This window comes from Cheilinus undulatus, linkage group 21 (genome assembly GCF_018320785.1).
Source record: "Cheilinus undulatus linkage group 21, ASM1832078v1, whole genome shotgun sequence".
Classification (NCBI taxonomy): domain Eukaryota; kingdom Metazoa; phylum Chordata; class Actinopteri; order Labriformes; family Labridae; genus Cheilinus; species Cheilinus undulatus.
Window position 1 is genome coordinate 22,751,236 of NC_054885.1, and position 26,071 is coordinate 22,777,306.

Sequence of the window (26,071 nt, forward strand, 5' to 3'; positions counted from 1 at the left end):
GCACTCTTTCTGATTTCAACTTCTAATTTAGTTGAGAGTCACCAGTAAACTGGGTCATGTTTGAAACTCAAACACCACGTTAGTGTTAGCCCAGTCAGTGCTTCTGTTCTAAATAAGACATTGCTTTGGAGAATGCTGTTTTCATAAAGTGATTTGTGATATCTAATACTGACATTTTACTGGTATACTGTAACATACCCTCTTTAGCTTTCCAGGCTGGGGTAGGGCACACATTGTGACGTCAGAGTCAAAAAGGTTTATAATTCCCAGATCATTTCAGTGATTCACACTGTTGTTCGTCTCCTGCAGCTGCTTGATGCTGATGTTTCTTTTAAAGGTTAAAGAAGGCTTTCAGTGCTGTTCACTGTCCTTACTTCATTTAACTGAAACCATGCAGGTACCTGCTCATTTTAAGCAACAGAAGTCTGCCAAGTTGAAGAGGTGGACTGTAAAAGTTTGGTTGAATTTCAGTAGTCTTCAGTTTTGGAGTGAATTTTTTTTTTCTTCTAAGAGAATCAACTCTGTCATTAAAATGGAGATATAAAAATATTAAATAAAGTAAATATAAGCAGTTATCTGTGATTTTAAATTAGATTTGTCAGTGTCAAAAAAGGCACATTAGTCAGCACTTTTTCCATCATGACCTCTGTAGTCTGGGTTCATAAACTCTGCAGGGTATCTGAGGCCAGCACTCATGTACTGGATACAGGCCTCCTTTAAATCTCTTGAGCAGACTCCATGTTTCAGTAGACGGCTCCCAGACTCTGTGCAGCCGACACCGAGCCTGATGGTGTGTGATGCGCCTGACCCGACTGCTGCAGACCTAAATGTGCACCCTGCTGCTGGTACCAGTTCTGATGTGTATATTCTCCCATGCAGGCGGGCGAGGAGTCAACAGGAGGATGAAAGTGGGCCTGCCCCCTGCTAGTAGGATCTATCACCGCGTTATTGCTGCTGCTGCTGTTGTTTGTATTGTTACTGTTGCTAGTAGTGTTGCTGTTGCTGCTGTTGTTGTTGTTGTTGTTCTCCCACACAGCTGGGGACGGAGGAGAGTTGCAGGCCATGGAGTCGCTGGCGTCGGGGCTGTGTTCAAGAGGAATATCTCCAAGTGGAAACTCTCCATTCTTGTAGAGCTTTTTGAACTTGGAGCGACGGTTCTGGAACCAAATTTTGACCTGGAGGAAGAGCATCAAATGTTGAAGCAACTTAAGACTCAATCAACACACAATATAGTTTCAATTTTTGCTCTGGTTTGTTCAACACCATTAGAATTGTTTTCTCTGAAAACATCCGCCTGCCGTCATTGGACAGAAAGTAGAAGTATGAGGTAGATGATGTAGAACTACAACTAAGAAGAAGCTGTGAACCTTTCCAGATGAGAGCTCAACCCATTTAATAGCTGCATCTTAAGACCAGTCACATCACTTTTCTGATCCCAGAGCTCGTGAGAAACAAACAAGTCTGTTTGACATTGTCAGGGCTACAGTTGAATAATAATACTCAAACATTATCATCCATTGGAAAATATCAAAGCAACAAAGTACTTTAATGGTGTACATCTACTGTAATTGCATCTAACAGATGTAGTCACAGTCAGATCCATTATACACTAATGATAAAGCATTAGTTTTATGAGCCATTACTTATACTTTGACAAAATAGATTCTGTTTTTATGTCTTCATACTTATTCAGTAAGATAATTACCACAGTTTTTACCCACTGAGGGAAGTTCATGGTTGAATTACTGTGCCTATGAAAAGTATTCACCCCCTTGAATGTTTTGCCCTTTTTTGATTTTATAAATTAATCAAGGTCAATATAATTTGGCTTTGTTTTAACCTGAAAAAAATACAAAAAAACTCTTTGATGTCAAAATAAAAACCGATTTGTACAAAGATATGTCATATTAAAAAAGGGACTGCATAAATATTCACTCCTTTAAAGTGACTGACCTAATTCAACAGAGGTCCAGCCAATTGGTGCTGGTAGTCGCACAATCTGTGAAATGGGGGTCACCTGAGTCCTGTGAATGTCTGAAGTGATTGCAGACACCTGTGTATGGAAGGTCCATTCACTGTTTAATCAGTATTCCTGGCTATCATTACACCATGTAGACAAAAGAACACTCCAAGCAACTCAGAGAAAAGGTTATTGAAAAGTATAAGTCAGAGGATGGATACAAAATAATCCAAGGCACTGGACATCCCCTGGAGTTCAGTAAAATCCATCATGAAGAAATGGAAGGAAAATAGCACATGTGTAAATTGGCCTAGATCAAGCCGTCTTCACAAAACTGAGTGACCATGCAAGAAAGATACTAGTGAGAGGCCACCAAGACACCTACGTCTACTCTGAAGGAGTTACAAGCTTCAGCAGCTGAGATGAGAGAGACTCTACATACATCAACAACTGTTGCCCGGCTTCTTCACAAGTCAAAGCCTCATGGGAGAGTGGCCAAGAGAAAGCCACTGTTAAAGAAAACTCATTAAATCTCAGCTAGAGTTCGCAAAAGACATGTATGAGACACCATGGTCAAGTGGAAGAAAGTTCTTTGGTCTGATGAGACTAAAGTGGTGCTTTTTTCGCCATCAGACAAGATGCTTTGTTTTGCAGACACCAAACTCTGTCCTGGGCAACACCAGTAGCCACATAAACCTTTCATTAGAAACAGGATTCAGTTTCAGCGATCTTTATGGGACCAGTTGGCTCAACAGGATGATGAGACAATCTGTAGGTTGTGCCATTGAATGATAGCATTAGATCTCCTTCTACCTACAGCCCAACAGTGTCACTCATATCTGGACAAGCTTTAACTCTATGTCAGACTTTATACGATTATCTTTTTTGTTCATTCGAATATCTGACGACTTTTACTATTAATTAGAACACAATTTATGATTTTTCATGTTGCAGAATCATGGCTTTACATAGCCATGTGGCTCTTTATTTTAACTGAGCTACATGGCTACCTAAAAAGTATGTTTTAGTTTTGTTTTAATGATTGGCTTGTTTAGAATAAAAACCTCATTAGCATACATGCAGGGTATCCTGACTATTAAATTCCTTTGACTTTCTTTGTATTCCTTCATATTGTGCACCTTTACATTTATATTTTTTTGTATTTAGCATCTTTTGCATTTTTCTCTTGGGGTCTAGTTCACAGGTGAGGGCAGAACAGACTGTGGGATTAAAAGGCTGATTGGTGCTAACAGGTGCTACAGATACTGTACCAAAACCATCATGGTGAAAAGCAAAGCTTTCAATTTACCAGTCAACCATTGTTCCAACTTTTACCTACGGCCATGAGTTTTGACTATTGGCCGGACCAATGAGACTGTGTCAAAATACAATTCCTTAGGAGGGTGACTGGGCTCAGCCTTGGAGAAAGGGTGAGGAGCTCAGGCATCCAGAGGGAGTTCAGAGTAAAGCCTCTGCTCCTTGGCATTGAAAGGAGTCAGTGGAGGTGGTTTAGGCATCTGATCTAATCTTAACCCTAACCCAGACATGTACAACTGGGACCCTGTGGCAGACCCAAAACTCACTGGGGGGTTTATAAAACCTCAGTTCCAAAAAAGCTGTGGTGCCGTGTCAAATATAAATTTAAAAAATGCAATGATTTGCAGATTTCATAAACCCACATTTTATTCACAGTTAAATATAAACAACATATCAGGTGTTAAAAACTGAGTCATTTTACTATTTCATGAAAAAAGCTAATTTTTAATTTGATGTCAGTAACACATCTCAAAAAATTAGGAACAAGGTGAAAAAAGGCTGGAAAAGTAAGTGGTGCTAATGAAAAACAACTGGAGGGGAATTTTGCAACTAATAAGGTTAACTGAAAACAGGTTAAGGAGCATTTAAGAGAGGCAGAGTTTCTCACAAGTAGAGATGCGAAACCTGTGTCTAAAATTATGAAACAATTTCAGAAAAAAATGTCAAATGGCAAAGACTTTGAATATCCCACCATCAGCCCATATCAACAAGAAATTCAGAGAATCTGAAGAAATCTCTGTGCACAAGGAACAAGGCCATAAGATGCATGTGATCTTTTGGCCCTAAGGGGACACTGCATCTGAAACAGGCATGATTTTGTTCTAGAAATCACTGCAAGCACCATGAACCTGCCCAGAAATCATTTACTGTCAACACAGTTTACCCTGCCATCCACAAATGCAAGTTAAAGCTGTATTATGCAAAGAAGGACCATATGTGAACACGATCTAGCAAAGCTGCAATCTTCTCTTGGCCAAAACTCATTTAAAAAAGACTGAAGCAAAATGGAAAACTATTCTATGGTCAAATGAATCAAAATCTGAATTTCTTTTTGGAACCACAAAGTGTCCTGCAGACTAAAGAGGAGAGGGACCATCCAGCTCATAATCAGTGCGTGGGCAGCCTGCTTAATTAAATAGAAAGATACTATCAACGCTGAAAAGTATACAGAGGTTTAGAGCAACATATGCTCCCATCTAGACAACATCTCTGCAAGGGACGCCATGCAAGGTTTAGCAAGACAATGCTAAACCACATACTGCATCCATCACAACAGCATGGCTTCACAATAGCAGAGTTCGGGTGCTGAACTGGTCTGTCTGCAGTCTGGGCAACATAAAACGAGAAATTCAGCAAAGAAGACCCAGGGTTGTTGAGCAGTTACAATCCTAGATAAGACAAAAATGGGCGACATTTCTCTCCCAAAAGGTGTCCTAACTTCTCAGACATTTATGGACTGTTAAAGGGGACATATTTTACCCTTTTAAGACAAGTTTATATTGTTCTCAGAGGTCCCCAAAACATGCCTGTGAAGTTTGTTGCAAAAAAAAAACACTCCAGTATTGGATTTTTGCATATTTAAAAGCCCCTATGCTTCTCAGAATGAGCTGTTTCTGTGTCAGTGGCTATAAATGTTTATGGGCTGTCTGGGCTCCGCCCCTGACCACACCCCTCTCAGGAGATAGATGTGGCATTCCTGATGTCACAATGTTACAGACACTTTAATACAAGGTTACAGACCTGAATAGGGTTTGAACTATCAATCTCCCAGAACAAAGTCAGCAGGGTAACCCACTGAGTTATCCAGCATCTCAGCTGGCAGCTGAGAGGAAGACAAGCAGAGGAGGGTGTAACTTTCTTCCAAACAGGGAGGGCCAACCAGACCTGGGGGCGGTGCTAACTCCCCACATGAGGTCTTGAGGGTAAAATCTGAGAGCGGCTTGTTTCAGTACATATTTTCTGAAAGATGGAGAAAGAGAGGGTAGAAAAGAATGGATTTTTCTGGTACTTTAGTGGATTGTGGACAGGCCAGGGGCACATATTATTGTTAGAAAAGCTGGAAAAAGGGATTTTTATATTATATGTCCCCTTTAAAAGAAGAGGGGATGCTACACAATTGTAAACATTGCCCTGTCCCTACTTTTTTGAGATGCATGCTGCCATCAAAGTCAAAATGACTCATATTTTTATGGTAACATGTCTCTGTTTCTACATCTAAAATGTTGATTGTCTATTATGAATAAAATATGCGCCCCAGCTGTTTTGGAATTGAGGTGGTATATCCCATCTTCCTCAGGAAAACCTCAGAATCCTCCAGGAGGAGCTGGAAAAATGCAACTGGGAAGAGCACCCAAAAACAAACAGAATACATATGAATCTTTGTGTTTACTCTATAATCGCTGGGTTGCTAGAAAAATAATTTTTCTGCTGTTATAATAAAACATCCTAATTTAACCACTGGAGATAAAATTTAGGTTAAAATGTGTCATTTATCATTATTACTCAGACTTTTAGTTTCTCAGTAATTTCAGCAAAGTTTATTTTGTTTGTGACTCTCAGCCTCAACGCATCAAATCACATCTGGACAGAGGGTTTTTTTTAAGTGGCTTTTTGATGGTACTGATGCTTAAATTTAAACTTACACTTAGTTTTTAATGTACTGTAGGTTCAAGTCTAGTTAACACTAGAACAGCCACTGGGTAAAATTTACCCAAGGCTGTTCTTCAGTTGGGTCTTACTTCAAACTGATAAAATGCTTACGTCTGTCAGTTTGTTCTGTAGCATGGGCTGTCAAAAAAAAAAATGTTTGCATATCTTTGAATTTTATAAATGGCCATTTAAATGTACCCCATTAGAAACTTTTGATTTTCCCTGTTTTATTTCACACCAGCAGATAATGTTGCAATGAAAACACCCTTCTTTCTTTACTGCTGAATAAGAAGTCATAGATCGTCTCTGAGCATGGACACTGCAACAAAAAGATAAATTACTGTGAAGTGTCAAAAAATATGCTTAATGCTTTAAGTGAAGAAAAATCTGATGTGGGGGCAGTTTCAGGAAAGACAGTTTTGGATGTGATGGATCATCATCCAACAGTGATCTCAGTCTCTTTCTGTGGTTAATGAGCTGTTCATTATCTGTGTTAAATAATTGCTCTTTATCATTGCTATTAACGAAAATGAATGCACTCTAATAATGAGTACATTTTACCCACAGGCTGTTTTATGTATATAGAGATCTCTGTCCTTTCTAGAGTTAAACTTTTTAGTATTAATTTCATTGAACAGTCTCCTCTACTGTTACTGAACTCTTTAATAGTACTTCTTTTTATAAACTGTATTTGATGATACTGAGTGCAGCCCCACCTGTGTCTGTGTGAGTCCCAGCTGTGCTGCCAGCTCGGCACGCTCCGGCAGGGCCAGGTACTGCGCCGACTGGAATCTCCTCTGCAAGACGGCCAGCTGGTAACTGGAGTAGATGGTCCGGGGCTTTCGCACCTTTTTGGGCTTCCCGTTGACCATACGGACCTCCACGAGGGGTTCCTCTTTCACTGTTAGAAAAGAAGAAAAAGAAAAAGTATTTTAATGGTCATGTGGGGAAATTTTGTCTGCCTTCGATCTTCCTCCTCTTTGGTCATTTTTAAATCTAACTCAACCTGTGAACGACTTTATCTTCTAGTCAAGTGTTTTTCCTCCATAATAAAATCCTGTTGTGTTTTTTCTTCTCAGTGCAGCTTGTGTAGATAACTCGTCCCACAAAAATGGCCACTGCTACTACAACCCTGAAATTTCAAAGAAATTCCGCCAGCACTGTCAACTTATAATTTTGGTCAGAGTGTCTCCCACAGCCAAGAAGGGAGAGGAGGATTTATGGGTGCTTTTCATGTAGCCTGGAGGCTCTCTTGTATACATCTTTCCTGTTTTGTGCTGTTATTCTTGGAGCCCCTTTTTCTTTTCCATTTAAAAAACACAATCGACCTTTATTGATCACAACTGTTGAGATTTTACCAAAAAAAAAAAAAAAAACATTTCATAACATCATTCATTCATCCATGCCATTATTTTGGGATAAGGGATGACTAGTTAATTCATCAGGATCTCAAGGGAATGGGTGCAGTGAACTCAGGTATTACTTGAATTATTTTTATTATTTTTGTAATAGATGAATTACTATTTTTAGTCTTTATAATTAACTGGAAATAATTGTTTATTGTTTGTTTTTGTTGTAAATTTCAGGAAGTATTACAATTTTCTATCAACTATGACATCAACTATGCCACCCATTTTAATTGTTACTTATTTATTTAAAGTTATTGTTATTTATATTTAAAGGCTATATAAAACATTATTTTATGTTCTTTTATTGAATGGGACAAAAAATTGGGAACACTCATTTTATTGTATTTCTACTTTTGCATCTGATATCTATTTGCTTAAATGATTGTACTGGTGGTTTTGTTTGAACATTTATTAAATGTTTTTTCTCATGTTCATGACCAACAGGTCTTATCTGTGAATTAATTCCATTTCCTTTCCATGTAGCCTGTGTATCGAGTTGTTGGATTATCAGTGTTTTTATTAGGGTGTGGCCTTGCGAGAATGATTCAAAGGCCAAGACTGACTGACATGCTGATGTGCATGGCTGAGGGCCAAAGACCCCTGGGGCCATTTCCAGGAGTCAACTCCCAACTGGAATGTCAAAAACACAACAGCAGTCAGTCGAGTTTGTTTTTCCTTGGTGTAGTTTGCACACAACCCCAGCTCAGAAATAAACAACACAGTTAAAGTGCATTGTTTGGGAACAGTTTGAGTTAACACGGTATTCAAAACTCAACCTATTTTATTCCCCTATTACAAAAGACAAGGATTGAATGAAATATTTCTACCTTTAATTCATAGTTTTCATTTATAATCTGCTGATTAATTTGAGCACAAACTAATAATGCTGTCTGTTTTAGTCATTAAAACACGACTGTGTTTATGAATTAGTCTGCAAATATTTGATTTGAAATGTTACAAATAGATAATGGCATCCATTTTCCTGTCTTAGATAAAATCTGAAAAGTTCAGGGACACAATAAGCTGACAATAAAGAAAACAGAAAAAGTGAAACACACAGCAACAACTGAGCCAACTGGATATTCCCAAACATCAGCTTTCTCTCCTTTATCTCCTCTTAAATCACATCTAAATCCTAAAGTGTCATAAAGTGTGTTTTCCAGCAAACTTGTGACATTACACTGCAAAGGAGGTCATTAATAAAATTGCAGCTCCAACCTGTGACATCCTGCACGTGGCCTTCAGAATCAGAGCCTGCCCAACCTCTAACAAACGCTGATAACAAACCGTCTATTTTCTTTTATCCAAATGGAATAAAGATTTCTGAGAAAGAGGGGCAGAGATGTCTAACATCCCATCTTAACTGACTGTTCATTCCTTCAGTTCACACTAAATACTAAAGCACCCCGGGAAAACTATCCACGGGCAGTAATACGAGTAGATGTTTGAGCTGTTTCAAACTATTTTGCCTTCTTTACTGCTGCACTTGCATTTCCTTCTACTGTAGATGTTCTGTAAGTCCTTCACTAATGTTGAAGATCCGCTTGTTCATTGTTGGGGGCATCCTCCAGATTAGAAACTAGCTGATGATCTAGGGCATATGGATAAGATACCTTCGCTGTCTCTCGTGCGTAAAACTCATGCGCAATAATTGGGTTTAGGAGGCTTGACGTGAGCGCTTGCCACACATCACCCTCAGGTGGTCAATGTGGCTTTTCTAGTTCTTGGACAAAGATGGAGAGCTGCGTGTAAGAAGGAAAACTGCCCTCTTTCCGGGTTATTCTTCATTTGATTGATCCAAATTTAAACTCTTATCAAGGATCGATTGCGCCACTTCCAAAGTGTCCTAAAATAAATCAAATGTTCCACTCTCATGTTTGGTTGGACTCACCTCCGTCTTGCAGTGTTGACTGCACCTCTCTGCTGAAGGCACTGTGTTCTCTGTATGCCGCATGTGGGTATGGGTACTCTGTCTTGCCTACGGAGTACGCACCGCCCGGACCCATCCCGTTCAGGTTGTAAGGATGATACGCGTACGGGTTCATATGCTGAGCTGAGTAGGGCTGCTGCGCCTGGTAGAAATCCTGCGGGCCGTGGAGCGCACTCTGGCCGCTGTAGAAACCCATGTCTGTGGATGAAGACTCCGGCAGAGTTGGAGAATCCTTGGCGGCCGAGATTGAGCTCCCAACCACTGGGAGGGGAGGCTTCTTCTCTTCGAAGACAGGTGAAGATTGCCCGTTCATTTCCTGACTTTTTGGGGAGTTGTTATGCTTAAAAGAAAGGTCTGAACTCCTCACCGTCTGGAGCTGGCGTTCCCAAACTCCCTTGACGCAGCAGCCGGGCTGTCCACCGTGGCGGCGCCCAACCCAACTAGAGCTCGTAATTACAGGGCGCGCCGAGCTGAGCCAAGCCGGGCAGGACAGAGGGGAGTGGATGTCTCCTTCTCATTGGCTCGCCTGCTCGCTCCCTGCCTCTGCCCTGAGGCCAAGACAGCGCTGACTGTCGCCTGTCTGGCTCCCTTCTCCTCCCCACAGAAACCTCCAGTAAGCCTTTCCTTGGGCCCGCAGCACGACGCGTAAACAGTTGGCAAGCCCGTAAAGTCCTCTAACATCTACCTCTTCAAATCTTAGGCAACAAACAAGACTCTCAGCACAGTTGATAAAGATTTACCTACCAAACCACGCATAATGGTGTTTTGACAAGGGGTGTTTACGCACAAGCTTGATGGTACTGCCTCCCATTCAAATGTAGATCTGGAGCCAAGTGCTGCTGTCGACCCATGTCGGGGTTATTTGCAGTTAATCGAGGCTTATTTTGAAAAGGGCTTTTCCTTCTTTGCATGTGTTGACTTGGGCCCCAGGCTTCTCCCATGCCTCAGGGAGGACAGACGGCCCCCACAAAGCACAATAAACCATAGATATATGGGCTGTAACATTCCTAAACTTAGATTAATTTAAGGCAACAATAGCCACATTTTAAATATTAACCCATTCAGTAAATTTTGTTTAACTGATTTAAGAGCAGGCTTAAAAACAGTAAAGTGTCCCCAACTTCTTTATTGATTGTAATGTGGCAATCTCACCACAAGATGTCACTAGTTAAAATCTCCGACCACCACTTCTGTGCTTACCTTACCTAGCCCACCTTAGACAGGTGGGATAAGTGGTTTTAGGGATCTGGAGGACACAGGCACAGATCAGTATGAGGCCTTTTCCTTTTTAGCTAAAAGCAATCATAATAAATGAATAATATTCTAAGCATCTCAGAGAACTAAAGGGCAAACCCAAATGTAAATTATAAAATAAAGAATTCCACCAATTCATAGTTTCATTGTGTCTAAAGGAATCCATCCAATAACAATATGCTTCACATAAAGGCATTTGGGGCTTTTGAAAGAGCTCAGACCTTCTTGTTGGGTGAATTTATTTGGATTATCAAAATTTTTTTTGTACTTTTTTATTCCCTCTTGGCCCCTAATTAGTCATTTTAGATGTGTACCTCATTTTTGATGCACACATAGAATATCATGGAAAAGTTCATTTCTTGCTATGATGTAATTCAAAAAGTGAAACTTACATATATTCAAAATTTGTTGGAAAGTCAGATTTCTGGTCAGTTTTTCTGTCATTCTGGTTCAGTACACACAACTGCAATCATGAGGAAGACTGCTGACTTGACAAGTGTCCAGAGTACAATCACTGACATCCTCCACAAGGAGGGTAAGCCACATGAGGTCAATGCTGAAAGGGCGGGCTGATCTCAGAGGCTGTATCAGAGCGTATTCATGGAAGGTTGACTGGGAGGGAAAAGTGTGGTAAGAAAAGGTGAACAGGCAACGGGAATGAGTTCAGCCTTCAGAGGACTGTCAAATAAAGCAGATTGAAGAACTTAGAGGAGCTTCACAAGGAGTGGACTGAGGCTGGAGTGGATCAAGAGTCACCACACAGACGGGTCCAGGAAATGGGCTACAGTTGCTCAGTGGTCCTAAGTCCTGTTCTCAGATGGAAGTAAATTTTGAATTTCGTTTGAAAATCAAGGTCCCAGAGTCAGGAGGGCAATGAGAGAGGCACAGAATCTAAGGTGCATGGAATTGGGTATGAAGTTTTCACAGTCAGTGATGATTTGGGGTCTCATGACATCTTGCTGGTGTTGGTCCACTGTGGTTTAACAGAGTCAACACTGTCAGCTAGATTTAACAAGCTTTATGGAGATACCGATTTCCTTTACCAGCAGGACTTGGCACCTGCCCACAGTGAAGCCAGAACTACCAGAAGACTGGTTGGCTGACCCTGGTGTTACTGTGCTTGATTGGCCAGCCAACTGGTCTGACCATAACCCCGTAGAAAATCTCTGAGGTATTATCAGAGGAAGAAGAGACACCAGACTCAACAATATAGACACGCTGAAGGCTGCTATCAGAGCAACCTGGGCTTCATAACACCCAAGCAGTGCCACAGACTGATTGGCTCCATGCCACATTGCATAGATACAGTAATTAATGCAAAAGGAGCTCCAACCAGTTACTTAGTACATACATGAGCAGAATTTTCCAGGTCAACATTTCTGTATTAGAAATCCTGTTTTTGGTCTGATGTTTTGTGATTAAGAGTTACCCATTATGTCAAACCATACCTGCATGCCTATGTATCATTTTTAGCTTTTCAAACCATTAAATTTGATAGTTGTGGCTAACCTCTTCTTAGGCTACATTTAGGTCATTATTTTAACAATTCACCCTTTGGTTTTAGGTAACCAGGATTCACTTTTGGCAGTTTCTTATCTATCCATTGTTTTTTTTTTTTTAAAGATTTATTTTTGGGCTTTTTTTATGCCTTATTAAAGAGAGGACAGTAGATAGAGTCGGACACAGGGAAGTGAGTGGGGAGAGACATGCAGGAAATAGTGCCACGGGCCGGATCCAAACCCGGGTCGCCTGCGTACATGGTGCGTGCCCCAACCACTCGACTACCGGCACGCCCCATCTATTGGTTTTTGCCAACTAATCATTTCTCTTATTTTGTTTTGTTAATTTCTAACATGTAACCATTTGGGCCGGTTGTATGAACATAAACTAAAGAAGAGATATATTTCCCAAATAAAACATACAATATAATACAAATGAAAGTATAGCGTAGAAGCTAATGTATTTTTTAATGCACACAATTCCAGACTCACACAACTTGCAGGTTTAATTTTTTTATTAGCTTTTTTATCTTTGTCATATATGGTAACCCTCAAGTCCTTGCAAATTTGAGTTCCCAGAAATTTACAGCTTGATTTTTTTTTAAAGAGAAACCCACACTTTCTGCACAACTATCACATCCCAAAATGCAGAGTTCTGTCTCCAGTCACGTGTCAAGCATCAAAAGCACTTTGTGTGACTGACCGAGCTCTCTGCGGCGAGGTTCATTCTGTTCTTAACCCATTATAAAAAAGGGGAAAGTGTGAATACATCAGGCCTTGGACGAACAGAGGCGCTTGGCTTTGTTATATACAAACAGGAAGTAGGGGTGCATGGGGGGGATTTGGGAGACCCCCAGTGTGGTGAGGGTCATTCTCCTTTCCTTGTGACATGGTCCCAAGTGGAAAAAAAAATCCCTGTTTGGTCCACGAGTCCCAGAATGCCTTTTGAGTAAGCAAGATCACTCAGGAGGAAAACAGGTGAGGGGGGGATAAAGGTCTTAGTGAGGGGAAGGCAGGGGCTGTTCTCACAATCTCAGTTTTCAAAACCATTCAGATGACTTGTTAGGTGATTTTTCAAAACCACAGAAAAATTAAGAAATTCAAACATTCAGTTCCAGGGCTGGTTGGCAAATCGAACAGAGCAGGTAGAGTCCAGTGAGGGACACGGACCAACCAGCCCATGCTTACACCCGGTTACACTCTGAGAACAGACAGAGCACGTTCTTTTTATATATATAATACATGTATGTAGAAGTACTGTATATGTATTCTTTATTGGTATTTTACAAGATTCCCTGATGGCCAGCGCAGAGAGAAACAGAGGAAAAAAAGTGGGGCGAGGGAGGCAAGTCCAATTTTACATACAGTAGAAACCAGTGGTGGAAGGAGAGAGGAGGGGCACAGTGCCTGGATTTGTCCATGTTGTGTCAGATCAACCCCAGTCAGATTGGAAGGAGGAGACAGGAAGGAGAGAGAGAAGAAGTGTGCAGGCGGACAAAGAGGAGCAGCATGTCCACCCAGTCAGTTTGTTGTTCTGATTAAGTTGTCTTCAGTAATCAGCTGGTCTGTTTGTTTGCTTGCTGGGTCATAAAGTGTTCAGAATCTCCTCATCCTCCTCCCTTCGTCCCTTCCAGGTTGAACTGATCAATCAACAGAGGTTTGACTGGCCCGCATTGCTCCAGAAAGGAGGTCCAATGGTTTCATTCTCTCTGAGGGTGAGAAAGAATGAAAAAAATGAAAACATTTTGTAGAAGTTTTTTCCCAAAACTTTACAAATGTCAACAAGATATGGCTGGTGTGTTTTCACCTTAATGACAGTTTTGCTTACTTGAGGGTTTTTTTTTTTTAATTAGTGTTATTTATTGCAGAGAGTAAGTGGCATAGTAAGGGCCTGAGTCCACTGCAGCCGTTTTGTTTCACTGACAGCACTCAGCTCAGCTCAAATTTTAAGCCTTTGTAGTCCAATGTTTTAACACTCAAGGTGAAAAAAAAAACCCTTAGCGCTCTCAGTTGAAAAATATTACTGGGTCAAATTTTAGTACAAAGCATATTTAAAACTTCTAGAGAAATATCCTAAGATGAAAATTTTTCTTTAGTGGGGTGGGGTGATATAACTAAATAATGTGAAGACGATAAAAATAAAGTATGACAAATGTTATTTTATTTTCAAGTAAAATAGGCAAAAGTGTTCGACAAATTAATTTTAAATCAGCTAACAGCTGTGTCCCTCTCTCTTTCTCTCACACTCTCATTTATTGAGAGTAATGATTTTCAATTTGTCTTTAAAACTTTTTAAATCGGAGCACAAAAAGTGACAAGTAACCCCCCGTATCAGTAAGATGATTTTATGTTGATCTAAAATCACTCATCAACTTTGTGGATCAGTGAAAATGTGAGGATTCTGATTGATCAAGGCTGCTCACTTATTACCTCTGCCAAGGAGGTTATGTGATCGGCAGGGTTTGTTAGTTGGTTAGTTTGTTTGGTAGCAACATAACTCAAAAAGTTATGGACTATTTTTCATGAAATTTTCAGTAAATGTCAGAAATGGCATAAGGAAGAACTGATTAGATTTTGGGACTGATCTGGATCACTGTCTGGATTCAGGAAGTTTTTAAAGAATTGTTTACTATTGGGAGATAGGGCTAATGGCGGAGGTCTGCGCTCTCCGAGTAATTTTCTAGTTTTCTCTATTTTCAGATCAGATGTGAGGATTACTTCTCAGACATGTGCTTTGTCTCTTTGTGACGACTATGTGTTTTTTTGGGTTCACTTGCGAGCCCGATCTGATCAAAATAGACTCCAATTTGAAAGCAATGAAAGCTGCACTGTTTTTTTAAAATGAAAACAAAAGGGAACTGACATGTTAATCCTTTAGATCACCCCAACCTATAAAAGGGGGTCTGCTCTTATTCGTTCATATGGACCGCGACTCTGGTTGAATATGGGGCCCAGCCACAGTTTGACTCATGATCTTTATTAGAGGAATTAAGGTAAATTAAGTCTCTTCTACCTGAACCATCAACAGCTGTTAGCAGCTATTCATGTAATTCATTTCACCGCATAATTACAGTTTAGTCTCTAGGATACAGCTGTAATTGGCTTAAAGATATCTCAGCCTCCTCAGTTACGTTTAGGTTGCTACATAACGTTATTTTATTGTACCAAAGCCAAAGACACCCTCATCATTTATTCTTCAAAGCCTGACCTTATGTGAGCTTCTTGGCTTTGTTGTAGAGCGAGTCGACCACTTTGCTCATGTTCTGAATGGTCTCCAGGGCCGCTTCATATGTTTTGTCCACCACCGGCTCCTCGAACACAATCAGCACACCTTCACCTTGGTCCAAAATACCTGTAGGATGGGTCAAAAGGTATAATAATGGGAAGAAACAGTAGGACAAAACATTTAAATAGGGCATACTGCTAAAAGACCACATTTGATATCGAGTGACTGTACACAACCAGAAAACCAATATTGGCAACCAGAAATCCCTCGTACTTTGCCAAGCCACTTCTTGAATATAGAGCAAAAGATCTGTGGACACATACCGTGAAACTTTTTGTCCAGGATCATCTGTGATAATTTTCTCTCCACATCTCCCTGGAAGGAAAACAATCAGATTTGAGACATTTAGTGAAAACTTGGGGGGGAAAGCATGTTAAGTTCACTAAAGTGGAAGTATAAAAGTAAAAACTGATGAAGATGATCAAATCTTACCTTTGAAAGTTTGATGAGGGAGGAAATGTGTGCTATCTGTTGGACAAACAAAAATTAAAAGGCTTAAATATCTTGAAAATTTTACCTCAGTAAGGCTGGCCACACACTAGATGATTCAAATCTTAAACCATTTTAAAAACTTGAAAGACCAGGCATAAAGACAATTTCAAATGATCTTTCATCTCTAATCCTGTAAATGCACACACTAGACAACTCAGCCAGACCATCAGATCACTGGAGACCACACACCTGCCAACCTGCCAATAACCCCACGTGATCTCGAGATTTAGAAGAAAAACAAACAGGGATGTCTGTCAATACCCTCCTGCTGTCCCTCCACAACAGGCTGCCCTGGCATGTATTACAGGTGCAGCAAAAACCATAAAACAAGGAAAATAATCAGGATGAAATCCTGGCTTGAATGAAGGTAAAGCTGTTTGTGAGTGGTGAAAGTATGTATGATCCAGCTGGTGATGCTGCCTTGTCCGCTTGCTCTCATTGGTTGTTGTGGGTACTCTGTGGGTGGGTCGGAGGTACTACAACCTAGAATCATAAATATCGAGTCGGGGTTTGGGAGGCTATGACGTGATTTGGTGCAGCAAAATAATCGTGTTGACACCATGAGTGATATTCAGACAAATAGTCATTTGCGACGAGGGATACACCCCAAAAACTGCCAGAGGAGGCACATCTTGCCTCAAATCAGGCATAAAATCCTGTAGTGTGTGGCCAGCCTAGCTGGATTTTAATTCTATCAGATCCCAGTTCAGAAACAAAAGACTTCACGTTTTGGACTATGTGCTGTGCTGTATTTAAACCAACTGTGTTTGAATAAAGATACAAGCCAAAATGATTACCTGGACTCTGGAGAAAGGTTCGATGACCCTGATGAGGTTCTGCTCCAGCAGGTTATCGTACAGCTTGGTCAGATGGGTGCTAATGATGGGGTCATCCCTCAGCTCTGCTTTGTACTCTGTTAGCGCCTAGATGAAGACAGTCACAGGTTCAGTTAAATTAGACCAGGACATGAATATACAAGAGACTTCTATTCCCAGCTGTTTTATTTTTAATTTGGAGGACAAATCAGTTTCTCAAAAGCCTAATAAAGATCAACATAGAGTATCAAACTGTAAACACAAACCTGCTCAAAGTCTGCAAGCGATCGGTTCTTACTGGCTAGAGCGACACATTTCAGTGAGTCGGTCTATAAAAAGAGAAAACAAGCAAAAGGTTACGGAAACATGGCACATCAATCTTACATAACTAAATCTAAATATTAGCTACTTTCATTAAATCACACCTGTCCTCAATGGTGACAGCGAGATCCATTTCAACTCTTTTACCAAGAATTTTCTGAAAGCATGACTTATAACTGCAGACAGGCTTGACTGCGCCAAGAAATGAAACACAAAGATTTGTTTAAAAAGCCTGACACTACTGCCAATCTCATAGTGAAACACCAGCTCATGAAAAAAGGATGAATTCATTTCAGCTATATGGAGGTGCCCACTGAACATTTACATAAATTTGCCCATTTCTCTATATAAATCATGATTCAAAGTCATCTTGGCATACATATAAACTTATTTGTACTTCTGAAAAAAACTCTGAAAATAGGTTATGTACTTTTGACCGAATCTCCGTTGTAGCCTAAGAGATGAACCATTTGATATAAACAAACTAAATAATTCAACAGATCTTGTCTTCTTGCAGTTTTTTTGGTATTTATAAGTGGTTTGATGCATTTCTTTTTAAGACGATCAAAAATGTCACTGTGCATTTCATTCTACTTTGCGCTGCTGTGAACAAAAAAAAAACAACCAGTCTTCTGTTTTTTATTTTGATATTTGCTCCACAATGGGTTTTTAGCTGACAGTCTAGGACTAATCGACCACAGACAAAATCTAACCAATCAGATTAGACTATGTAAATCCTTAGTCAGGGACACCCTAAGCAAAATATATTGACTTTTAGTGTTATTTTTGGTAGCATCTTAAGTTTTTATAGATTTATAATTTTTCATTTTTGATGAAAATAACAATAATGCAGTGGTTCAATGTGTGCTGTTTATAAATCCCTACCACTAGGTAGCAGTGTTGTAACACATACTTAACTTTTGAATTTTCAATGTCAATATACAGTGTACATACAGACAAAAGGAATTGAAGCAAAGCATCAACAACAAAAGGAGTGTTTAACAGGAAAAGTCAAGGAAAAGACTGCCTGGTGTTTCTGGTAGAAAAATTCCAAGTTAAGAAAATTTTAAAGAATTTAAATTCACTAAATGGCCACCTAGCAAAAAGGCTGAGACTAGCAACTGCAATATGTTCAAGAAAATACAGTAAGCTTTCTGGAGTCTAAAAGAAGCAAATATTAAATCACTCTGATAATCAAGACCTGGACTCTTCTGCTACAGCTCAATAAGCACAGGGCTTATTATAATTTTTTTTAAATGCAACTAGTGTACTTCTAAAAGCTCTTGGCCTTATAAATTGCTGCTGATCAAGGAAAATGTGCCAATATTTGCAGTACCCCTACTGAAGTCCTGTAACAGTTTTAACAAGAAACCGTTTTAAATGCACAAGCCTTTTTCATGGAGGAGTTTAGCAAACAACAACTTCAGTTTAAATAGGAAATTAAAATTCTTAGGAATAAAAACGGATACCTGTCTTCCAGCATATCGCAGTGCTAGTTTGCCACTGATTAGGGCCTGCACATCCTCTGGCCTGAAGAAGAAATAACATACATCAGAGCAGGTTAAACACTCACACTGGGTTCAAAGACAGTGAAATGTGATTAGCAGCGTGTTTTGGCAGCATATATTAAAGCTACTACTTAAAATAGTCTATAAACTTTGATCTGGGTGATACGTCACCATATGACCATGGTTAAGGGATCAATAATGTCAGTGATAACATATGATAGTTATTCTGTCAATTGTTTGATAGTATTGCTTATGCTTTTTTATATGAGGAGCCAAATTACCTGAGGTCTCCTGCTCTTCAACACAAATACAAAAACTAAAAGGTAAGGTGTGAAAGACCCCAAATACAAACCGGTGCATCTCTAGTGCTTTTGAGTGGACACACTGTGCTTATAAGATACTGCCTGCTGAGCTGTCAACGATGGAATCTGAAATCCACCTTTTTCTCATCTTTGTGAAATATCAGGAGTTTATTCTCAGTGATGTTTTTGTGCTCAGTGATTCCACTTATTTCTCTCTCACAGAAAAGATCACTTATTTCACAGGCAGCTTAAAAGTAGCAGTGGAAAGTGAACATGTATTCTGGAGTGTACAGAAGATTGCAGACTAAAAGACTGTGATTTTTATTTTCTGTTGTATCATCTTTTTTCTCAGTCAAGTAAAATAGTTTAAAAGATTTTGTTTGGTTTTACTTTCTGAGGATCTCTACTTTCTATCACCCACGCTGGGTACATCTTATATTACATTCTTGAACTTTTTTTTTAATGAATGCTTGTGCTGAATAAAAATATTTGAACTGACTGTCCAGTCATTTTTGCAGTTGGCTTTAATGTGTATAGATTTGTTGTGCATCCTGTACCTGAATGGTGTTTAACTTACGCGCTGAGCATGATTTTGCAGAGCAGCATGTATTTAAGGGCTGTAATGGCTCGGGGGCTGTCGATGGAGTCGTAGCCTTCAAATGCCTCATAGAAGTAAGAGTAAGCGGTCTTCCAATCTTTCTCCTCTGCTGCATGAATGATCCCTGTAAAAGACAATCAAACCACACAAGCCAATGTTAACTAGACCAAAATAGCTACACCTTAGCTTCTTTTAAATACTTTTGATAAATAATAGTCCTGAGCCTTCTGCCATTAAACAACAGATCTGTCCTGCTTTTTACCTGACTGCATGTCTAATGCTGCTTGTAGTTTGGGTGGGCAGTAGATGGCGTTGGCGGTTGTTCTAGCAGATGTAAGGGCGGCACGGGCCTTGGGTAGGTTACTGAGCGCATGGTATGTTTTACTTTCCAGCAGCTGGACTTCCACCAGTAGGGCTTTGTCGTCCATCTTTTTCAGCTCCTGCAGCAACTGGGAGCCTGCAGAGGGAAGGGAGTAGTGCTTTCAGCTAGTAAAGTCCCCACGTATAAGTACTTTCAACCCTCAGGTTTTACCTCCTGTATGATTTTGATGTTGGAGTTTGAAAAAACATCTCAAAGGTAACATTTTCCATTGTGCACTTTAACCACCCTTCAACTTTGTATTTTTTTTATAACAGTATGTACATTTCTCAGTTGATTCACCACTTACCCAGCTGTAGTGCCTCCTGGTAGCACTTTGTGTCGAAATACAGTGAGATGAGACGAGCCTAAGGAAAGAGGGGAAGAACAGCATGTCAAGGCTCAGATCAACAACACATCCAACTCTAGCATTTCTGCCAATTGTTTTTGATAAAAATGTTTTTAAAGAATTGGAAGACTTTCTTAAATATAGACTGATTATGTATTATTATTAGTCAGAAAGCAAAGTTAAGTAAAAATCGTTCACAATGCCATTTCAAGGTGCAACATTTACACTTCTTTGAAAATTCACCTTCACCATGAACATCGTAGAGGAGTAATCAAGGACAAAATGTTCCCCCCTCTTTGAATGCTTCATAGGAAGTTATAGAGCCAAGACTGGGATCAGCAGAGCCAGCAGAGCAGCACAGCCGTAACACAATGCAAATTCAAAAGGGGGACACCAAATATCACACTGTTGCGGTACAACATGAATGTATCAGTTTCTTTACACAGGCAATGTAAATATCCTCCACCTCAATTTTATTTTTGGGACTGATTGCTTAAAACCTCATTTTGATACCAAAGTGATGCAATACGACTTTAATCCTATCTTAGTTCTACAAATGAACTAAAAATAAAAATGACAGGGTGCATATGGCCTTGTGGTTTTGCCCAATGTGAGTAGCCTGGGTTCAGGTCTGGCCTGTGGCTTCCTACTAGCATGTCTCTCCCCCACTCTCTCATCCCTGTTTCCAACTCTATCCACTGTCCTCCTTCATGAATAAAGGTGTAAAATGCACAAAATATATCTAAAAATATCAAATAATACAAAGTATAATTTAAAGATGCCCTTAATTAGACCTGCAAGGCTGATGACCATGTTTTTAAATTCAAACAAACTAGAACATTCCCAGAAATGTTTAATCTTCTGCTGAAAATCATCCTGTAACAGCTCTAAAGAATGTTTGACATTCATTTAAAACGTGAGACTAATTTACGCTGATATCTGAGAAAACTTTGACACCAACATTTGAAAAGCATTAAGTCAATTTAACCTACAAAATTCTGATTTGGGTCCCGCCTTACAAGCCCATAAAAGTTTGTTTAAATATGTAACAAGTAGGGATGGTTACCAAATTCTGTACTTTTATAGGTAGTGACGGAATTCCTGAGTTCCGATTGACGTAAAATCAAAGGGTACCATGTTTGGTACCTAAACGCATCCTTGTCACTGCAAGAGAGTGGAAGAGTAGTCAATTTTCCATGCCAGATGCCAATGCAGCATTGCACGCACGAGAGTAATGACGCCATCAACAGCTCACTGAACGAACAAACAAAACAAGCATGGCTGATAGGAGGCGGTCGAAGGTAGCGCTCCACTTTTCAAAATACGATGCAGGTTACGCTGCAATACTTGTGACATGAAGTTCAGTGTTTACCACAGCAAAACTTCTAATCTGAGGAAGCAGTGTGATAATTGATGATTCGGATTGGCTCCCGCTGTTCCTGCTCGCTCGCCCGCCCTCATACTGAATCCTCCCTTTATACACTGTGATTTGCCTGTTTATCATGTGGATATCAACCATGGAATCATAGTAGATATAGGGATACATTTGTTCGCTCAGCCACCTAACAGACACTGGATTAAGGCATGGTGCGGACTAGTGTGAGTGCGTCCTAAAAGTTGCTCTCCATCTCTCGAACTTGGCACAGCTGATGCTGTTTCAAGCGCTCTGTCAGGATAGATGGATTCAGAGTGATTTTGAGGGAGTGACAGACTGCTTATTTTCATCGCAGAATTAAACAATTTGTCACTTTCTATTAACTTCTTGCAGTAAATAAAGACCGTATAACAGATTCGGGTGTGTGACGTTTTTTCGTATTAAGGCTCGGTTGTGCTTCTGCATGGATGGGTGCATGATTGTTTGATAAGTGAGGAGCAGACTCTGCTCTTACCAGGGAAAGATGACGTCTTAGTTTTGTTGGAAAAAGAACTGCATGAGGAAAGAAGGTGTGCAGTACATAGTTCATGGTAGAGGAAGAAGTTTGTTTACTTTCATTTGTAATACTTTGATTGGTAAAATTTTATACCTTTATAGTTTTTTATTTTGACTCTATACTTTAATGTTCATTTGTTTTAAACGAATTGGCCCTCCATGGACCCCAATGCACATTATTCCAATAGGGGAAATTAGAGGAACAGGGGGCAGTGGGGCTGGGGTGTAATTTGTGCAACATAAAGAAAAACCACAGGGTAGTTATACTGGTTTAATTTGGAGTAATTTGTAAAAACACTTGTGATGTTACCTTACAAATGGTGTTTGATATTGTTTTGATATATTTGATATATGATAATGTCTTGATATTGAGAAATAAATATCTAAAATTCAGAAATTTTGAGGTTGTATGACATGTATCATTGCACATTATTCACACACAAAAGTACCGAAAATGTTTACCGGTACCATTTCACAGGTACCAGGAACCGGTACCGTAGCGGTTCAGATGTGAAAGGTAGCCATCCCTAGTAACAAGTCTCACCTCTAGGGCCTGTCTGAGGAAGGTCCTTTTCTCAGCCTTGGCCCACTCTATGCACTCCAAGCAGAGCTCGACCTCCTGACCCGTGGCAGCTTCCATGTCCAGGAACAGGTCCAGCAGGGAGCGGACCAGCCGGGCTGCCTTGGCCTTGGAGATAGAGTTGAGGAAGGGCCGTACATACTTAAGCAAACCTCCGAGCTCTAATAATAAGATGCAAGAAGAGAAAATAAATACAGTAAAGTGTAATCAGAAGACAGCAAACATTAGATGTTTTGGTGTTGATTTTTTGTTTTTTTAAATATTTGATTACACAACAAATCTAAAAAGCTGTGAGAACATTTCAGACAGCAAACTGTTCATCCAAAATGCTTCCCACACTGTTACAAGAAGAGTCTCAAGACAGTCCCTTCGGTGTTTAGCCCCTGGAGGTTTTTAACTTTAGTTCTAACAAGACAACACAGGGAGTTTAAGAGGGCTAAATTCTGATGTAGAGATGCACAATAATACCAGTGTGATATCAGTATCAGCAGATATGAAAATTTCTACCAATATTTTCAACCAATATACCAGCTATGAATATTATCCGTCCATAGGAATAAAGTGCATGTTTAAGGACTTAAGTTCCAGGTCTGAAATATTATTACAAGGAACTGTACATCAAATCAGATTTCAGTAAGGTAGGTTTTGTAGGGATCCATTGAGTAATTTGAAGTCTCTGAGTTATGTATGCAATCTGTTCTCTGCTACTTCATTGAAAAAGGTTCATTTAGCTTCCTATTCCACCACTGTAGTGAATCACAGTACATCCTTCTGCCCACATGTAAGGGTAGAGACAAATTTTCTTCAGAGCTCCCTCAAGCTCTGACCTTCACATTAAAGACTGGTCAATTACTCAAGCACTTGTTGTTGAAAACCCTTATTTAAGTAGCATTTAACCAAGCTTGTGTTGTTTTAGGCTACAGAATTAGCACTACATGCACAATGTCTGCTTTGACAAGGGAATAAAAGTTCTGAAAGTACTATGGCAAAAAAAGACAAAAATAACACACTGTGGGGTCAAACTTGATATTTACCGACATGCATTTAAAGCAACAACAGGCAGTCTCACATGACACAATTTGCCTGTGATTTTGCGAAGATACAACTGTAAGGATTAGCCTGCAAAAATTAAGATTGTTGGCTAGAGATATGCTTTGATAAAGTCTTGTGGAGGATGATGATCTCCACAAGATGGTGGCAAAAGTCAAACCAGAAAAAGAGCCACCATGGTAAACAACAACAGCAAGAGTGAAAAAGTTTTACGAATCAAGGGCTGATTTAAAATATGTCAAAGAGAATGGCACAATGCAAAAAAACAGTGGACCACCACTAAGCAGCTATTGAGGAGCAGGGCATGTTGTGTGTGCTTCTGTAGATAAATAGTGGGCTAGGTTTAGGAGGTCTGTGTCTGACAAATGTTTTAGTGGCTAAAGGGCTTATGGATTTAAAACATTAAAAATGACAGACTATGCTCATCTATAATAGCCGATACCTTCCTGTCACAGTGATTTCTAACAGATTTTCACAAGGAGATTTTCAGAACAGGTTTTTTTTATGACCGGGATTTAACAGAATTCCTAGTTTAAAAAGATTACTTAAGTACAAAAGTTATCAAGTGTGTGTTGATTTTTTTTCTTTGCAGGATTCTTACTTAGGTGACATAATTGAGGACTGTAGTGTTGGGTGAATGAAATTTAACAAAAGTCGACTTAAACAGTCTGGTGTAAAGCTTTGCACACATCCAAATAAAACTGGTACTGGATGTATGAACATCATGTCCTCTTGTTACCTGCAGCTTGTCCAGTCTTGGCCAGTAGCCCACCAAGCTCCAGGATGCTCTGCTCTTTAACACGCACCGCCTCCTCATCACTCTCCTGGATGTCCCGTTTCACTACAACACACAGTGATGATTAGAATGATGATGTAATCATATCCCTACTGACATGAATCAACATGATATGCAAACTGTATACATGCTGAAACTAAATCTCAGCTTCCGTATATGAGGACTAGCATGAGGTCAAGTTTTTATCATGGATAGTTTGGACTGGATGGAGAGTCGCCAGGAAGCTAGCGAAGCTCAAAAATATTGAACCTGCCAAATTAAAAAAAAAAATAAATAACGTTAACCACAGGTACATAACAGTGCTCAAAAACAAAAGCGGATGAAAAATAAATCCATAATAATATACAAGAGGCCGCGAAAAAGAAAGCGCGGTGACACAGTAAACTCAGTTTCACGTTGATTTCCTCGTCGGCCTGGCTGACACCTGACAAGATAGCCGCTAACAACGCTGGCTGCATGCTAACGGTAACTAGCCTGCTGTCAGCCAAGTTCCCGTCAAATGAATGAGCCAAAGAAGCTAACGTTAGCTTGTCTGATAAGCTTGCCGGTATGTTGCTAACCGGCTAGCCCACTGCTGCTGACTCACTGTGCAAGCTAGGAGAAAAAGAGACGGCAAGTAATAGGCTAGCTAACTTAGCTTAGCTGCTAAGTGGCTAACTGCAACGGTGGCTAACTTAGCTACTCTAAAATGGGTGTCTGGGTGTACAGCCTCAAAGCAAGACCACACTATGATATCCTTTCTAGTGTCATACAGTTTAAATAATATTTACCTATTGAATGTAAGATATCGATAGAGGCATTCCGGTCTGTTCCAAGAAGAGACTGTGCTCTCTGAAACTCAGCCACTGCCGCGGCTGCCATCTTGCCTCCATAGACTTCTTCTTCTTCTCCTTTCTTGGGGTTTATTGGCGGTTGGCAAACAACGAAACGGTACGTTTCCGCCACCTACTGGTATGGAGTGTGGAACGGAATATCTAATACCAACACTTTAATTAAATGTAAAAAAAAAAAAAAGGATTATATTCCCTATCACCTGTGTTTGTCTGAGATACTGAAATAACAACCCTATAACAATTCCTCTATTGACATACGGTGCTTCTCGTTACAAAGTTTTGTCCATCCTCACGTCCTCTCTCCTCCACCTACACAATCCTTCTCATTTCACATTTTAGTATCCTTCCTTCCTAACATGTATATAACCGGGGGCTAGTGGGCCAAAGTTGTCTTTGGTTTGAATACGTTTCAGTTTGGCTTGCTGAATTTGTAGAGTGATCAGGATAAAAATTCATAAATTGGATCTCAAAAGTTAAAATTAAAAAAGTACCAAAACTCAGAAATGAGGACAATTCATAAGACTGATTTCATAAATATGAGCCAAAAATCATTAATACACGATAAAATGAATGTGATTGAAAAGCAAGAAATGCAAGGTACATATTCGTGAATAAGAGATCAAAACCATCTTGCAGAAATAACATGAATTTTTCAACTCATAATTGTGATTAACAAACATAACTTGACTGCTGCTTTGAGTATTGTTATATTTTTATTTCTCATAACTGTTTTGTTAAGTTATGTCACTTTGACAATGTGCAGTTTACATTACAACCCCTGAATAATATATTGTAATGCAATATGTACAAAATTAACTTGCTCACTACTTGAGTA

At 39.7% G+C, this 26,071-nt stretch overlaps 2 protein-coding genes across 2 annotated transcripts; both read right to left on the minus strand.

Annotated features, from left to right (window-relative positions):
* Positions 1 to 743: 743 nt before the first annotated feature.
* Positions 744 to 9,578, minus strand: LOC121503774 (homeobox protein Dlx3b-like). Its single transcript, XM_041778326.1, has 3 exons — positions 9,227 to 9,578; positions 6,643 to 6,827; positions 744 to 1,175 (listed from the first exon to the last, which is right to left on the minus strand). Exons 1-3 carry the CDS (start codon positions 9,576 to 9,578, stop codon positions 744 to 746), a joined length of 969 nt encoding a protein of 322 aa, XP_041634260.1.
* Positions 9,579 to 13,276: 3,698 nt separating this feature from the next.
* Positions 13,277 to 25,295, minus strand: LOC121503671 (26S proteasome non-ATPase regulatory subunit 11A-like). Its single transcript, XM_041778189.1, has 13 exons — positions 25,174 to 25,295; positions 24,347 to 24,448; positions 22,522 to 22,718; positions 20,009 to 20,066; positions 19,603 to 19,797; positions 19,320 to 19,464; positions 18,402 to 18,462; positions 16,878 to 16,940; positions 16,594 to 16,719; positions 15,737 to 15,772; positions 15,568 to 15,619; positions 15,227 to 15,370; positions 13,277 to 13,727 (listed from the first exon to the last, which is right to left on the minus strand). The coding sequence occupies exons 1-12, from the start codon at positions 25,262 to 25,264 to the stop codon at positions 15,228 to 15,230; spliced, it is 1,269 nt and encodes a 422-aa protein (XP_041634123.1). The 5' UTR covers positions 25,265 to 25,295; the 3' UTR covers positions 13,277 to 13,727; position 15,227.
* Positions 25,296 to 26,071: the final 776 nt, after the last annotated feature.